The 18,188-nt window shown below is 44.7% G+C and overlaps 1 protein-coding gene across 1 annotated transcript in view; it reads left to right on the forward strand.

Moving 5' to 3' along the window:
• Nucleotides 1–14,717, forward strand: part of ERG (ETS transcription factor ERG) — a 103,289-nt gene extending 88,572 nt beyond the window's left edge. The window contains exons 8-11 of the mRNA XM_044253102.1: nt 3,455–3,523; nt 4,189–4,245; nt 4,954–5,001; nt 11,935–14,717. Coding sequence (XP_044109037.1) covers nt 3,455–3,523; nt 4,189–4,245; nt 4,954–5,001; nt 11,935–12,455 — 695 coding nt within the window. The 3' untranslated portion in view covers nt 12,456–14,717. The remainder of the gene's footprint in view (nt 1–3,454; nt 3,524–4,188; nt 4,246–4,953; nt 5,002–11,934) is intronic.
• The last annotated feature ends 3,471 nt before the right edge of the window (nt 14,718–18,188 follow it).

The following is an 18,188-nucleotide window of genomic DNA, read 5'->3' on the forward strand; positions in this document are numbered from 1 at the left end:
TTCTGGTCCATTAAAAATAAAGTGGGCGGGTGGACATCCTGAGGGCTAGAGGATGTTCATCTTTAAGCTTGATGAAAACAGAATACAAAACTTGGTGGACTTAACCCTGTAGGAAGGAGAGTAGAATATGCATGTTTTCTTGATTCAGTGATGCCCAGGGAAGGGAGTGGGTGTGGAGGAGCAGAAACTGATCCCAGCTCCCAAGAGATAAATCAAAGTGCTGGTATGGAGGGACCCAATGCCGGTCAAACTCCGTTTTTCAGTTTTGTGCTTTTTGATCTGGATCATGGCATAAAACACGCTTCTATGGTAACTCTAAGCTGCTCCCAAACACTTTTTTATAAATTTTGGTTTCTAAATAACAGCCTGTTACAGAAAAGATAACAGACCCAATGCCAGAAAGCAGCCCTTCTCTGACACGGGACCTTCTGCCAAGTGTATGAGTTAATTACCTAAAAGATCACACAGTTCAAGAGAGATGGAGAATGTGTTGAACCGAATGCCAAAAATTAAATGTAAAATCTGTTCTTAGTAGAAGTTCTGTGTCCTACTGTTAGTAAGGGACACATGGCAAATGCTCGTGGAGTCCTAATTTCGCAAGCAGCCCAAGAGGAGAGCTGCCCAGCAGCAGCCATGCTGCGGGGTGGTGTGGCTGGAAGGGTCCCCGCCGTGGCCTCCTGTCCCAGTGTGGCTCCATTCAGTCCTGCCCAGTGTCCCCTCCCACTGGAGGGAGGCTTAATGCCCACAGCGCGTGAGCGGTAGCTGATAAGGAAGCACAGGACCAGAATTTCATGAACGAAAACAAAAGCCTACTTATCTTCCATGGCAATATGTTTATGAACATGTTAATCATCGTTCATATAAACATCACAAATTCTTGGCTAAAAATCAGACTTGGTGTTATTTAGGTCCTGACTTATTTTCAAGGGAGGATGGAACATGGTTATATATCCTAAGAAGGATTTATGAAAAAGGGGTTTCAAAATATTTTTCTCTTGGTTGTTGGGTGTTTAATTTTTTCCAGTCACAATTTCATGAGCAACGCTTTTATGTTCAGGGTGGGACGGGACCAGCCTGCTGACATTTGCTGTTCATTCTCTTGCATTCTCTCCAGTAAAAAAGACCCAAAGTAGAGCTCTTTGCATGCTTCTGTTCACTTGTACTGACACACTCAGATAGTAGTTCTGAGATCCCTATCTGTAGGAACACAGATTCCCGCCTAGAAACAAGTACTGGAAATTGTCTAGAACATGTTTGCTCAAACACATTCAGTGTGTCACCTGGGATCTTGTCAAAATGCAGATTCTGATTCAGTAGCTCTGGACTGAGATTTTGCCTTTCTCCCAAGCTCCCAGATGTTGCCAACATTGATGGCTTGCGGATCACACTTTGAGATCTAGGATCTAGAACATGTTTCGGTATTGTCTTGCTTTTTCATTTGGTCAGCAGAAGCCCCTTGTCAAGATGTGCCTGTCACCTCCTGAGTTCACCTCAATGCTGTTATAGTAGACTTAACTATACATAGTAGACTATATATGGACTTGACTATAGGAGACAAGTAGACTGGTCTCCTTCTGAGACGTTCTGACACTGAAACCCTGGCTGACCAGTGTTTTTAAGACAAAATGCAACTGGACGAGGGTCTGTGTGCAAAGGGCTCCCAGAGACTTAAGTTGAAATTCAGTTGTAAATTGATAGCGGCTGCAGATTTAATTCCCATGTGCAATCCCAGCACCAAAAAAGTGAGACTCTGAGGATCTGAGTGGGAAAAGATTCTGGTCCAAACTGCAAAAATGCCAGCAGAGAAGGAGGGGTGAGCAATAGCAGTTTAAAAAGAAAAAATCATCTTACTTAACCAGCGCTATAGAGGGTAGGATTTCAGAGACCACACTGGTCGAGTTGCTTGTAGCCAGACAGACCAAATAAATTAAGGCAACTCTGGGTTGAATTTCACGTTGCATTTCAGTGGTATTCTCTTAGGGATTTGAAAATAAGGAGAGATGCATCTTAGCAACACAGTCAAAGTTTTTGAAGATGGACTCACCAGATTCCCAATCTAAAATAGGGTCAACTCATCTGTTTAAAGAGAGGCTTTAAGGTGCCTCCTTAGCGCAGTAGGCAGTGCATCAGTCTCATAAAGAGAGGCTTTAAACTCATTGACTTGCCCTGCCCTCTGAGTGAGATTTTGGAGCAATATCCAGGTGTGCTGAAGTATCTGACTGTGGCCTTCAGTTGGCTCAGAATGACACATGGCATTGAACTGAGTCCCCATCAATCCAAGAAGAAATAGTTTTGAAGTGGATCTCTAATGGGATTTTGTGTAGAAATCACTTTATGTATGCACAGTTAGTAAGAATATGCATGGTAATGTTCTGGAGTATATTTTTGAAAGAACCTTGAAATGACTTAAAATCTTCATAATCATTAATAGAACTTGTGCTGAGGTTACAGAAGTATAGTTAAATTTGCATTGCGAAGTGCAATGATGATTTAGGAGACAAATGATAATGCATTGGAAATACAAAGGAATTACTGGCTTATGCTTCAGCTTTTTTTTTTTTTTTAAACATTTAGTTATTTACTTGAGAGAGAGAGAGAGAGCATGAGCAGAGTGAGGGACAGACAGAGAAGCGTACTCCCCACTGAGCAGGGAGCCCAATGCAGGGCTCCATCCCAGGATTCTGGGATCATGACCTGAGCCAATGACAGACACTCAACTGACTGAGCCACCCAGGCGCCCCTAGGCTTCAGCTCCTATGCTCATTGTTAACATGCAATATTATTTGTCTTGTGATTGATTTCATGCAGTTCTTTTAGAGAAATTCTAATTTCATTTAGAGGAAGAGATATTTACATAGAAAAAGAATAGGACTGATTTAATATAACTGGGTGAGATTACTAAAGAGAAAATGAGGGGTCACGGAGAGAGGCAGGTGGCCAGTAAGAGGATAAGTGGGCATGCTCGTTTCCAGGGAAGAAGAAGAGAAAGGACATGAGTGTGGTTTGGTGGACTTAGGGGCAGGCCTCGAGCAAGAACTGCTGGATTACAAATTTGTGAGCACTTCATGCATGAGTCGTGAAGATAACAAAGGGGTGAATTCAGGTCAGTTGTAGGTAGAAGCAGGTCCACGTAGATTGTGAGAAACTCAATATGGTCTTGAGCTATGATGATTGTAGGAAGATTTTTTGGAAGACTCAGCAAACTGCAAGAATCTGTCAGAGTTGTCAGATCAGTGGGTGAAAATGTTAGATCAACAGACTAAACAAAATGATAATTTCGAAGTAAACTCCAAACCTAATGGAATATAGGTTTGGTATTTCTATGGATTACTGGATTTCCATCCACAGTATTTATTCTAATAAACACAAAAATTATGGCAATCACAAAAAACACAGAATATATCTATTATAAATTACATTATTGATCTTTTAGTTGATTTGTTTGTCTTTGCAGATTTACCTTATGACCCACCCAGGAGATCAGCCTGGACTAGTCACGGCCACCCCACCCCCCAGTCAAAAGGTACAGTGTTGGCCTAGCTGCTTGAGTCTGCATGTCACAAGGCAGTAGATAACCATTGATGGAACACATAACAATTTCTGCAGCAAATCTATGCTTTTTCAATGCATAGAGTGTTTGTTCCATTGGCAACAAAGTGCAACTGATCTTTAAATGCAATGATTCTTTCCCTGCTGGGGTTATGCCTACTTCCATACTTCCATAACAAAAAGAAACAAATGATGTAATGTATTTCAACAAGGACAAAGGCAAGTCTCATGAGATGTCTGGGCACAGATTAAATACTGGGTGATTTCCTAATCTTGGCCATGTTTGAAAGTATTTGTAACTTTATTTTCCTGCTGATTTCCCCTTTTCTGTTTCGTTTAGACTATGATTCATTTTAATCTGTTTCTCAAATTCTTTTTTTTTTCTGGTTTTGGAAACAGTGTTGTATAAATAATTTTTAAAAAATAATTTAAAGTGCCCTCTCTCTCTCTCTTTGCTACAATTTATACATTTGGTTTCATTAGAAAGGAAATTTCTTGCCATTAAATGCGACTTAGTATAACAGTAAGACGACATGTTAATAACTAAGATAATTGTTGGAATGGTGCTATAACACCATCAAAGACTTATGGTTCAAACAGAAGTTACAGCTACTCTGTCCTTTGTTTTTGGATTTTCAGCTGCTCAGCCGTCTCCTTCCGCAGTGCCCAAAACTGAAGACCAGCGTCCTCAGCTAGGTATGTTTTCAGGGAGCGTCTTGCTGGCCATCAAAAAAGAAGTAGATTTAGTGCACATATTTCTAAAATGTGTCACATCCTACATGAAGTTAATGAGATTTTATCTTCTTTATCATGGCTCCATATATAAAGTGGGGACCAAATCATTGGTCTATTCAATGGGGATAGCTTGAGATTTTGCTAAAACATTTCCAAAGTTTATGTAGTGAATACAGAGAAAACATTCTGTTGCACGCAGGCTGCAACTGTCAACTGTGACAGATGAGTTCTCATTTCTCCTTCAGGCCACGTGCTGCATGCCGGCATTTTGCCAGGTCCAGTGTGGAGGGCTTTGGAGGGTCATATTGCCAATATGCCGAGCAATATGGCCAGCATGGCGCCGGGGCCACGTGGGGACTTATCTCGTTTGCCCAATTTCTGTCCAGGGACTTAGAGAGCTGGGTGTTGGGAATGCTGAGCCAAACCTGCACTTGGCAGCCAGCTAAGAGGGCCTTAGCAAGAAATTTCTCTCACGTTCCATGTGACATCCTACTATATAGGATGTGGTTCTAGGTGACTTTGGTGTATATGGGGGATGGGGCAGGTACATTCAACTCTGGAATCTGGAAACACAAGTGGGTCAGCATTATGCCGGCAGCAACATGATATCGAGTCTTGATGCGGTCTTTGTCTTTGGGATTTGACTACTTCCTCTTTTTTTTTCTGTAGATCCTTATCAGATTCTTGGACCAACAAGTAGCCGCCTTGCAAACCCAGGTGAGATCACGCTGCTGGTTTTGCTCCTAACTAAGTTACCCTTTTGGGCTGTGGCTGTTTTGTAAGATTAATTTGCATTGGTGAGAAATCCCTTCACCTGAACAAAGTTGAGTTTAGATCTCATTGGATTATCTGCCTAAGTGGGAAGAAATGGATCATATTAGGAATTAAGACATTAGCTTCAGCAAAGAGCAGTATCAGCTAATGTAAGCTATATCACTTCCCTTGAGTCTCCGACAACAGACATTTATTGCCTCACAGGCTGAAGGCCAGATGTCTCAAGTCCAAGTGTCAAGTGTCAAGTGAGGGCCAAGAAGAAAGATCTGTTCCAGATCTCTCTCCTTGGCGTGTAGATAGCTATCTTCTCTGTGTGTCTCTTTACTTGTCTTCTCTGAGTGTGTGTGTCTGTCTGTGTCCAAATTTTCCTTTATAAGGGCCCCAGTCATATTGGATTAGAACCTACTTTGACATTACTTCCACTTGGTCACCTCTATAAAGATCCTATTGCCAAATAAGGTCACATTCTGAGATCCTGGAGGTTAGGATTCCAACATAGGCATTTTTGGGGGACACAACCAAACCCATCGCACAAACCAATTAAGTAATATCTTGAAAAGGAGAACCTTAATTTCCACTGTAAGGCTTCAGATCTAGGATTACCATCAATGCACTGCCTGATTTTGAACTTAAAGGCTAGGAGAAAGTGCGCATTCTTAACTGGCTCCCTTGTGACCCGTACCTTGCCAAGGATCGTCACCTGTCATCACATTTCAGTGCCCACCAAACTGTTTTATTTGTTTGTACTCAGATTAAAGCCAGCTGTGCTGGCCTCAGCTTCAGAAATTCACGGCATATGCTTAGTATTCTCAACAGCACATTCAGATGCCAAGATGACACAGGCATATTGCAAGGACAAGCTGGAATGTATATTTCCTAAACACTGAGGCCAAAATCGGATTGGGAATGGAAAAGTCCAGATTCAATCAGCATGCATCCCCGCAAGGGAATCTATATTTTGAGAACATGAAATATCATCATTACTGAGTGTCTGAAGTTTTAACATTCGGTTTTAGGTAACGTTCACTAGTTCAGCAAATGTGTTTAGGCATTTGAACTAAGGGACTGTTTCATTTCCTACTCCACCCTGGGAACTGGACCAGGCACTTGATAATTATTTGTTGAATAAATGAATGCGGGGAATAAGGAGACACTGTCCTTGACCCTCACGGACCTGACGTTCTGGTGGACAAATGAACACAGGTGGTTACAACCTCTGTCCACGGAGCCACGGGCTCTGTTCCCTTCAGTGAGCATCCAACTGGTGGCCAAGGTTCCTGGGTCTCTGGCCCCCCCTCATACCTGTGCTCACGTATGACATCTCCATAACTGTTCAGCTAAAAATGATTACCATGTTTTGAGATGACTGTTATCAGTCGTGCTTCAGGAAGACTGATCTGGCCGCGTTGTTCAGGATAGATAAGAACGAGGAAAGGAATGGAAGCAGAAGCACTCTGGGGATGTTAATAGAATCATGTGAAATAACAAATACCCCTCACCCTGCGTAATGCCCGGGCAGGCTCTCATGTTGCTGGGGCCGCCAAGTGACAGCCTTCTGCAGGAGAGGACTCAGGGATCCAGCAACATTAGGTAACTTTCCTGGAGTCACACAGCCAATAAGAAGGGAGGTGAAATTTGAGCCCTGACTGTCACCCAAGTCTGGTTTTATTTTCTCATCCTACGCTGCCCGTGAGTAAGCACGAGGGAGGAAGGAGGGCTTGGAGAATGAAGGCCAAGAGACTAGAAAGGAAGGATTTCCATCTAGTTCTACGACTGTTCAGACACTGGGAAAATGCCTCAGTGCCTGGCAGGTGGGCAGGTTGGCAGGTCTGCACTGGGGGTGAAGACCGCACATTGTGTCACAAAACCATCCTCCCTGGGCCTGGGGAAGGCGCCAACATCCCCACTCAGGGCTGGAGGATAAAGATTTATTTTACCCCACTTATAATGAATTAGGCCTTCTCTCCATCTCTCCTTGGGCTGCCTGTCAGTTGTGTTCATGTGGCCTTCTGACCCCAAACCCGGAATGTCTTTCATCTTCCTGTGAATGAGAATGCCTCTTCCTGTTTGATTCTATTTTCCTATTCTCTGATAAATAAATCCTTTATCACTTAAAATTGCTGCCTTTGCTCTTTGTACAGTGCAAACTCTATTTAATCGTTTTAAATGGAAAAGTGACATCATGGTGCATACGTGGGCAGGATAATGAGAGCATCCCAGTGTCTCTGTCCCAGATACTCATTTGATGTGCATTTGATGGGCTGTATTTCTCCTGCTGAGAGGTGTGTCCCTGCAGAATTATGTGATGGGTCATGTATAAGCCACGCAGCAGCTTTATGTCCCATTAGAACGCTGCACATTTAAGGTGGCCTCTCTAACGAACTGAAGTTGACTTTTCTGTGAACGTGCTTTCTTGGATGGCTCCCCTGATGCTAACAGGATACTCTTCAGTGGTGGGCATGAAGCGTATCCAGCGTCACGTGCACCTGGACACTGGTGTTAGGGATGTTTTTGCCATCTATTTGGAGGTGGGAGTGTCTGGTCTTCCACTGGGGACTTCCCAAGCTGCGGGCCCAGGGAAGGGACAACCTGGAGAGGGGTAAGGAGTGTGGAGATGTGGCAGAAAGCGAGGCCCAAAAGCAATGGTTTGTGCCGTGATTTGGATGTAGGCTTGGAGTCTGGGTTCCAACCCCTGCTGACCTTGGGTGGGATAAGTCACTCTACCTCTCTAGGCTCTAATGTCCTCACCTCCACAATGGGATCTCACATGATTGGGGGGGATTAAAAAGACATATAAATATAAAGTATTCAGAACAGTGCCTGGTGCATAGTAGGGTTTCAGTGACCATCAGTCAGCCCTGAAAATACTGTTTGCTGTTCTTCGTGGCCAAAGGGGGCCGGGGGCGGGGGACTGTGTGCAGGGAAATGTGTGCACAAGCTGGGGGGCCCTTGGCTTCCTTTTGGCATCTTATAGCTCTAGGCAAGGTATGTGCCTCTCTTTAAACTCTTTTTTTTTTTAAGATTTTTATTTATTTATTTGATAGGTAGAGATCACAAGTAGGCAGAGGGGCAGGCAGAGAGAGAGGGGGAAGCAGGCTCCCTGCCGAGCAGAGAGCCCGATGTGGGGCTCGATCCCAGGACCCTGAGATCATGACCCGAGCCGAAGGCAAAGGCTTAAACCACTGAGCCACCTAGGCGCCCCTCTCTTTAAACTCTTGATTTTCAGCTCAAACATTCATGTACTGAATATATCCTTATTGTGACCCAGCAGGATAGTACCATTACCATCACCCCCATTTTACAGAGGAGGGCACTGAGGCATGGAGAGCTGGGTGAGTTGTCCAAGGTCCTGCATGTGCCAGTGCCAGGAGTCCTCAGAGGCAGTGATGATTCTAAAGTGGTGCTTGCAGCCACCATACTGCCCTGTCCTCTACCAAGTCCTGCCGGAGCCACACAGAGCCTGGGGCAAAGTTTTCCCCCTGGGACGCACCTGCTGCCTGGAGCCTAACATGGTGGAGGGGCCAGGCCGTGCACAGGGGTTTCTTTGCTGCATAGCCTGCTGTGGTAGAAAGTGGCTCTAATGGGCTACCACCCTGTGCTCTGGGCACCCCTGCTCTGCCACTCCATCAGGTGGTGGTCGTGGTGCCCCGCTTTGGGGACACCTCTCCTACCGGACCCACAGCTGCTGAGTCATTCCCAGCTCTGCTTTTCGGTGTGTTTTGTAAGCCTTTTAGATGTTTTGCCCTTTTCTGCTCAGTCAACCCTCTTTGCTACTGTTATTTCTCTTCTTTCCTTTAATTGCATTAAGAGACCACTTTCCTTTTAGAAATTAAAGGATTGCCTTTCATTCATTCTATCAGGCTGCACCCTCCCCCTTTCATCCCACTGGGCTCTCCTGTGGGTGGACAGCTGAGAGGTCTTTGTTTTTCCCACCAGTCCTGGCTATTTGGTTAATTATCCTAGACAAAACCAAGGCTGTTACCAAGACAGGGCAAGAAAACAGATGTGAAGCGTTTTCCAGAAGGAAGGTGATGGACCAGGGGGGAGGTGGCAGGGCTCCCGGGGGGCAGATCCCAAATGTAAGAGCTTCTCTTCCACTTTCTGTCTTGGCCAGTGAGCAACCCAGACCCCTCTAAGGCTTCCTAAACCTTAGGTATCCTTGTTTTGGATTCCCTGTTGTATGTTCTAAAATGCACCTTTATCGTGCATCAAATGTTACTTTTTTAATTGCTCTGAAATTTGTGGCCACAAGGATCTCAGTTAAGCTAGCACTGGCTGAGCTTTCAGCAGCCACATGCATCCTTGACAGTTCTTTCACAGTGAGAAAACCTGCCCTATACTGGGAATACAACGGATTTTGTTAGGAATATTAAATTTAGCAACGAATGAACTTGACGTTGGGTTGCATTTTGTAACATTTACTTAAACAGGAATTGGTTTTCCATTTTTGCTTTTGTGCTTGGGTTTGGAAGCTGACGAATTTTGTTTAAAGATCTCTGATTGCCGTAGACCCTTGAAATGCTCAGAGGCCTGAACCCTGTGTCTGGGTAAAATGGTCTAGTAAGAAATTGCTCATCTTTGAATTTTCAGCCATGAATTTAGGTCCCTGATTTTCTATTTCAGGAGCAGGAGAGATAGGAAACCAGTTTTGTCCACGGACTCTCTCCTATACACATTTACAAAGGAAATGGGCAAGGGACAGATTCTTAAGAGCAATGCCAAGGTTTGAATAAATACCAAGTATTTTTCTGGCAATTTAGGAAGTTCTGTGTATTTATGCAAGATCTGTGGAATTAATCTCTCTGTGGGAGGAGGCTGACAGTGAATATTTATTTTCAGACAACTCTATGTGTTTATGTTGAAGCATAAGTTGGAATGTTAAATAAAAAAATAAAAAAAAATCCATGTTTTTCCCTATTCCCAGGTCCGATATGGAATTTTTTTCAAGTAGTAATCCTTTGGTTACAATTTATATACTAAAACCATATGGTTTTCTCATACCATTCTTTGTATTTTTTTTAAATGCATGTTAATGAGATGTTGGGGGCAACAGAACTTGATTGGGAACAGTTTGAATATGTGGTTCGGAAAAAGCATAGGCTTCCATTTAGATGAACGACAAGCTGTTAATATATTTCAAATGTGTTGCAAGACTGAAAATGATAATTTTCCAGAACACATTCAGAAAAGGCTGACCTTTCTCACGATGCTATTGTATGGATGAATTCACAAACATGTCCATTTCCATGTAGTCAACGTGGAAACAAGGATTTACGAGTTGGACAGCTTATATAGGGAGCTAAGGAGGGGGGAGGAATTAGGAAAAAGCAAATTTATAATTGATTTTTGCACAACGTCAGTTCCCTGAAGAGTTGCCAGTTAAAATTGCTTTAATCATTTTATCACATCTATTGATATTTACTGAACGTGTAATAAAGAGTAATCTTTTTGGTATAAGCCCAAGGCAATGCTGTAGCTGGAGTTTCCGTGGAAAGACGTGCCTCTTATTTGCTTGCAAAGCTTCTCAACTCTGTTCAGCACATCTTAGCTTCTCCCCGTGCTCAATACTGCTGTCGATATTTACATGCTTTTCTCCTGTGGGGAACCGTGAATCATCTTACAGGGGTATAACATGGTGGCTAGAACGACGTGCCCAGATGTCTCTCGGAATTTATTAAAACCTAAAAGCCACATCCACACGTCTCCAGTGGGATAAAAAAAATTCTGGCCATGCCCCTCCAGCCCCAAACTACATGAGATCTCAGGTAAAGCTGGAGTCTCATTTGGCCCCCCAAAGGCTCGCAGCCACGCACCGTTCTTCTTCGGGAAACTCTCCTGAACACGACTGGTGTCGCAATGCGGGGGCAACACGTGGATTTCCGTTACGATGCAGTCGCCCAAGTACTGGAAATAGGTGATCTGGTTTGAAAAAGAGCCAACCTTTTTCTAAACTTCCTCATTCTGAGTGGGTTAATTCTGTTCTAGGAAAAGTTTTGACAGAGTTGCTTTCTGGGTGCCAGCAAAATGTTATGTTAGAAATAACGGTGTTTACTTCCATTCTCTAGGTTTTTCCATAAACTTTTAGAAGTTCATTTCCTAAATCTGACTTTTATTATTTCGCTTGACCTTGCCAATATAAATGGTATTAAGTCATTATTGCCATCGACATAATGGCACTTTCTGCTTCACAAAATAGGAAAAATAAGCCCTTTCACCCCTGAAATGCAAAGTGGACTTGGCTGGTCTTCTAAGGAAGTCAGAAATGGATGGGACCAACCTAAACTTGGCCCCATAGGAATTCTTTGCATTCTGGAAAGGACTCGGATCTGCGGATCTGCGGATCTGCCTGAGAGTCACCAGGGATCCTGGCCTTGGGTCAGGTTCCCTAGTCACAGGGCTTGGGATAAGGATATACTTGTGGAAGTGATCAGTAAGGTGTGTGTTTCTGGGAGAGAGGCGATGATGAAGTGGAGAGGGCAGGGGTCAGGCTGTGGGGGGCTAGTGGCTTTACCCAGAACCTTGCCATGGTCTGATCCCGTGGGGAGATCCGGAATACGAGCAGCTCGCACAGTGGGCCCCTCCCTGGGGCAAGGAGATCGGCTTCTCACCCATGGTGTCGGCCTCTCCGTCTGTGGGCTCCCTGGGGTGGGTGAAACAACTCATGTCCAGCCAAGGGTCGTTTTCTGGAGAAGAGGGAGGAAGGCTGCGGGACGAGAGCTGAGCCCCCCCGCCCAGCAGCTGAGGGATGGGTGCACGGGCGGGTTAAGGGATTTACGTGGAACACCCCTAGCACCCACTTCTGTCACCGAAGAAACAATGCCTTCTGCTCGGAGCCTGTTCTCACGCCTGTCCCGTTTCCTTTTCCCACCTCGCTAGGGAGTGGACAGATCCAGCTCTGGCAGTTTCTCCTGGAGCTCCTGTCAGACAGCTCAAACTCCAACTGCATCACCTGGGAAGGCACCAATGGGGAGTTCAAGATGACCGATCCTGATGAGGTTGCCCGGCGCTGGGGAGAACGGAAAAGCAAACCCAATATGAACTACGATAAACTCAGCCGTGCCCTCCGCTACTACTATGACAAAAATATCATGACCAAAGTCCACGGGAAGCGCTACGCCTACAAGTTTGACTTCCATGGGATCGCCCAGGCCCTACAGCCCCACCCTCCAGAATCATCTCTGTACAAGTACCCCTCGGACCTCCCTTACATGGGCTCCTATCACGCCCACCCTCAGAAGATGAACTTTGTGGCCCCCCACCCTCCGGCCCTCCCTGTGACATCGTCCAGTTTCTTCGCCACCCCAAACCCTTACTGGAATTCGCCAACTGGAGGTATATACCCCAACACGAGGCTTCCGGCCGGCCACATGCCCTCACATCTGGGCACTTACTACTAGAGCCGGGAGGGAGGCCTTTCCCAACAGCATACGATCACCAAGAAATTGCCACAAACTCTATTGGAGAACGTGAATCAAAAGTGCCTCAAGAGGAGTGAAGCAGCTTGGGTGGCGCTGGGGAAGGAAGCCAGGGAAGAGATCCAAAGACTCTTGGGAGGAGGGAATTACTAGAATATTTCTACAGGAAGAAAGAAGATGCTACAAATGTAATGTATACAGACATACCATGTGTGGACCAAACCTGTAAAAGACATTGTAAGTAGAAGTATGATGTCACAAGGACAAAGTGCCAAAGAAAGTGTTCTTGAGAAGTGTACAAACTTCCCAGGAGAGTTGGGGTTCTGCTGGTGCCAAGGGGGGATGAGAGTAAAGGGACAGGGGTAACGCAGTCTTGACCTAACACACCAATGGAATGTCATTGTAAGGAAAACTACCTGTATTTAAAAATAGAAACATACCAAAAATAAAAAAGAGAAAGAAAAGAGACTGCGGCCCATGAACCAACGACCACATGGAATCAGCGACACGGGCTGTTTTGGTGGGAAATCAGATTCTTGCCATTGGGTGGAGAGCCACCAGCTCTTGCCAACCCCTGAAGACGACCCAAGGCTGCCAGCTTTATCCTGGACAGTGTTGTGGGGACTGTGAGCCCGGCGGGGCAGCGGGGCTGAGAACGTGTGTGCGGACAGTGAGCGTGCGGGTGTAGACGGAGGGCTGGAGGAGGTGGAAGAGGAGGTAGCGGAGGAGGAGGAGGAGGCCATGGGGCTGGGAGAGACACGAGTTGAGCAGAGAGACTGGACTTAGGACAGTACAGACACTTGGAGAAGCAAATGGAGGAGACTTGTGGGTTAATCGGTCAGTGTTCTACCAAACGCAGTATTAAGAGCCCCGCACAGCGGAGGAAGGGGGAAGACGTAGGATTCCCGAAACAAAAATATGCATCTCTCTTTTTTGTTTGTTTGTTTGTTTGTCAAAAGAAAATTTTAACTGGAATTGTCTGATATTTAAAAGAAACATTCGGGACCTCATCGCAATGTGGGGGTTCCGGTCCCCACAGGGTCAGGTAAGAGCTGGCCTCCTTGGATGTTGCCATCTGAAACCACCGAGGCATTTGGGTTAGGCAGAGGCTCCGGTTTCCCTGTCGAGTCGCGAACGCTGTGCGTTTGTCAGAATGAAGTATACAAGTCAATGTTTTGTTTTGTTTTTTTCCTTTTTATATAATAATTATATAACTTATGCATTTATACACTACGAGTTGATCTCGGCCAGCCAAAGATACACGACAAAAGAGACAATCAACGATAGAATGTGGCCTTGACTTTTAACTCTGTATGCTTAATGTTTACAATATGAAGTTATTAGTTCTTAGGATGCAGAATGTATGTAATAAAACAAGCTTGGCCTAGCACGGCAAATCAGATTTACGCAGGAGCCTGCATTTGCACTTTTTTTTTTTTTTTTTTTTTTTTTAGCGACTAAAGTTGCCTAGTAGAGACGTGTGCTGAACTTCTGGGTTTTGCGTTAGAATTTTGTTTTGTCCAGGAACTCATGCAAGTGAGAGCCAAGAAAATAGGGTGTTAGGTGCCCAGACGGAGCTGGCCTCTCCAGGCCCTTCTTGCTGACATTCTCTTATCCCTAGCCTCTCCTGGAGCAGAGGACCGAAGGTTTCACACTGGAACCTCCGTATTTGTGCCCAGAACGGAAAAAGGCCTCTGAAGCCGGGGCTCGGACAAAGTCCACGTAAATGTCTGGTCAGAAACTCTCTCTTAATTTCTCCTGTGATCCTAATACGTTTGCTGAAGGGCAAACAAGTCACGGCTCTCAGAGCAAACTGTATTCTTGTTGGTAAATCCAGCATCACAGAGAGCCACAATTTCTCGCTCTAAAGAAACGAGGGATAGCGTCTAAATTTGCCATGTGGTCTCCCTTTCAGAGGACCTCGCCAGGTCTTTCTGCACCAGGAGGACCTAGGAGTTGCTGTTGGGAATTCACGGGCCCTGAGCCTGACATGTCACCAGACACGGTGTCTATGATCTCGTGTCGATTTCCCTTGACATCTTTTCTCTTCTGTGTGTCACAGGTGCCTCCAACCTTGGCCAAAGTGAAGGCAGTTTGAGCAGGGGATACAAAGCAAGTGAGAGACAGCAACACTGAACAACTTCTTAGCCTGAGTCAGTTTCTGAATTGGCCCATTTCATAGCTGTTGTGGGGCTTGTTTTGCACTTTGTAATCCTTTTGCTATGATTAAATCGAGTTGCCAAACCTCTGTGCTATGGATATTTTGGCAGTGGTCCTTCAAGTCAGTAGGATCCGATTACCAAAGCTTCAGACACTCTGCATTACTTGGATTAAAAGAAGGCCAACCATCAATCATTTTGCAGCAGCTTGGGAAAGGTCCATAAAGCGCCTGTATCTCCTTAGGGAGGAAAAGAAAAAAAAAAAAAGCTTAAAAGCTGGCAGCTGGGGTGACCCAAACCTTTCTAACGGAAAAGATCGGTCATCTTTATTTTGCAATGCAAAGTCAAGGACACCTACAGTCTGCATGTAAATACAAGTTTACTGGGATAATCACTCAGCTCCACTCCTCCAAGATTATATCATGAGCAAAATAATAAAAAGAAGACCTGATTATCATATTCAATCTTAGCAGATGTTTTCAGTTAGGTCCTCCAACACACCCCTCCCCAACCCAGGTTATTAGCAAGCTTTATGGCAAGTGTACGCCACAGGGATAATTTCGGATAACATGATAATGCTATGTTCTCCCAAATACATACTACTTACATCACATATCAAAATAACATTAGCTCTCTGCTCCTGTCTCAGTCCGACTGCAGAGCATCTTCAGTTCATATCCATAATCGAATATGAAACTTCTCTCCCTCTGCTTCTCCCGTCTCTGGGTTGGCCTTCATGGACGCTCCCTGTCCCTGTGCAGTAGCTACACAGTTGCACGCTCCTGGCAGGAGCTTTGTCCATGCTTGTCTTCTGTGGACTCCGGGGCTTTGTCATTAGTGGGATCCCTGCCATAGCCTTGGTGGCCTCTCTGCTCTTCCCAAATCTCAGGCAAGACTTCATTTTTGCTCCCACTCTAATGCCTTTGCCAAGTCTCACAAGGTTGATGGCAAAGACACCTATCAGGACTAATGCATTCAGAGGAGTCATTGCCTGTCCCAAGCACCTGTCACCTGGGAACAAGGGCCCAGAGGGGCCTTGCCTAGGATGGGGGTGTGGCTGAGACCCCTGATGCTCTGGAGGTGGGCAGTGATGGCAAAGAGGGAAAACACCAATGTCCCACAGGCCCCCGAGTGGGCCTTTAACTGGGGACACAACACAGCATTTTAAAAAGCCTTGTTTAATTGGTCTCTCATCACTACACCTGATTACGAGTTCTGGGATGGCTACTCAGAGAAGAAAACAACACTTTGGACTACTCAAAGTTACAGTGATTTCTGTTCCTTCTCTTTATCTTAACCTTGGTTCTCAGAATGTGTTAAAATGTTTTTATATCCAATGAGGAAAAGGTTGGGTATAGAATTCAAATATTAAAGGGAAATAGGACCTCTTTATTTATCAGAGAGCTGTGGTTCTCAAAGTAGGGTCCCAGGGCCAGTAGCATCAACTTCACTTGGGAATGTAATAGACATGCAGATTCCCAGGCCCCAGCTCAGACCTCCTGAACCAGAAACTCTGTGGGTAGAGCCTTGCCACGCATTCTAACAAGACTTTGGGTGATTCTGATGCACGCTGAGGTCAGAGAACCATTGCAGCGGAGGGAAAGAGAACCTATGTCTCCATTTGCAATGTTCAGTGGGAAATATCAGTCCTGTATAGGTTTTCCTGTGGCCACATGAAAACCCACCATCAAGGAAGCTAGTTGACTCTGGACGTGTCCTCCTGAGTTATGGGCCCTCTGAGCAGCTCTCCTCCCTACTGTTAATTCGTCCCCATGTGTATTAGTTATCTACCACCCAGGAACACATGACCATGAATCCAGCAGTTGGAAACAATGCACATCTATCATCTCACACTTTCTGTGGTCAGGGGTCCAGACACAAGGTAACTGGGTCCTTTGCTCAGGGTCTCACCAGGCTGAAATCAAGGAGTCAGATAGGACAGTGATCTTATCTGAGGCTGGGATCCTTTTCCTAGCTCACTGGATGTGGCAGATCTCAGGTCTTGCACTTATAGGGCTGAGGTCTCATTTCCTTACTGGCTGTCACTCTCAACTCTTTGAGGCCACTTGGAGTCCTCACTGTATGGCCCTTTCCACAGCAAGGAAGTTGCTTTTTCAAGGCCAGCAGGAGACTCTCTTTCATGTTGAATCTCTTGGACGTTTTTAAAAAGGATCCCCTGATTAGACCAGGCCCACCCAGAATAACCTCTTTTTAAAAATCAACACAAAATTACCCAAAATATTCACATGTCCTGCTCACACTCCAGTAGAGAGGTTTGGGAAGGGCATGTACACCAGGGGATGGGGATCTTGGGGACCAAATTAGAATTCTGCCTGCACACCATGGATATATGGCCTGTCTTCTAACTTGTTTTAAGTACCTCTGGTCAATCAAATCTGCTTAAAATTGCCCTGTAGACCAGCCACACCTCAGTAGCCTTGTATATCTGAAACCATATGCTCCGTGGCTCCCTCTCTCACTGGTAATATGGGCCTCCTTCAGCCTGTCTGATGGTCTTATTCTGACCAATCTGAAAAACTTTATGTTGAAACGTAAGGGCTAATGCTAATTGTTCAACAATATTTACATACTTTTTTAATTCTATCTAAAAAGCAACGCAAGTTATTTCTGTATAGAAGGAAACATGAATACTTTTCTAACATACTTTTTATTTTAAACTAATTTTAGAAAGCAAAACAGCTTCATTCATTTTCTCATAAAAGTTTTTCACAAAATATTATTCTGTCGAGGCAAGCCATAATATTATTTGATTCTGATTTGTGCCAGAACATGTTGAATTACAGACTTACGGAAGAAGCAAGTTAAATGTAAGAACTTTATGAATAAAAGAAATAGAGGACTTTTTCATGTTCCAAGGACACACAGCATTTTTTCTGAAGAAAACAATACCAAAATGGTAGTCAAATTTCAATCTGGGAGGAATTCATAAAATGATTTTGAGATTTTACAAGGTCATGACTGGCTGAATAAGCATGGCCAAAGAATACTCACTAAAAGGTAACACTCACCTGTAAGGAAGTTTCCAAAGACAGACTCCAGGCCTCTGCCCTTGACCTTACTTATCCACACTTTCCTAGGATGAGGACATCGAAGGTACATTGAAGACAAGCCCAACGGGTTACTTGATGAATAGATTACACGAGGACATTAGGTTATATGATGAATGCAGGATTCCAAATAGCAGGCTGAAGGAACAGGGCAAATTTAACAAACTTGGTAGAACTCAATGATGTTAGGACCTGCACTATGTCAAAAATACCTGGGATCAGAAGCACATATGAAAAGAAATGCATGGTTTTGTGGGCACGTAGAATAACCAGCATTTAATGACCTAAGGGCTGGACACCATACAAAGCACTTCAAATGCATTCTTTCACGACTCCTTCTAATTGCCCTGGTGATATGAATTAAAAGTAAAGCTGCTGACATCCAGATTTGACCATTTGCTTTGTTTACCCAAGATAAGTAGATGAACTGATACTTGTTCCTATACTATCTGACTCCTAAACCTCTACCCTTAATCTGTTTTTCCTCA

This window comes from Neovison vison, chromosome 6, assembly GCF_020171115.1.
Source record: "Neovison vison isolate M4711 chromosome 6, ASM_NN_V1, whole genome shotgun sequence".
Classification (NCBI taxonomy): Eukaryota; Metazoa; Chordata; class Mammalia; order Carnivora; family Mustelidae; genus Neogale; species Neogale vison.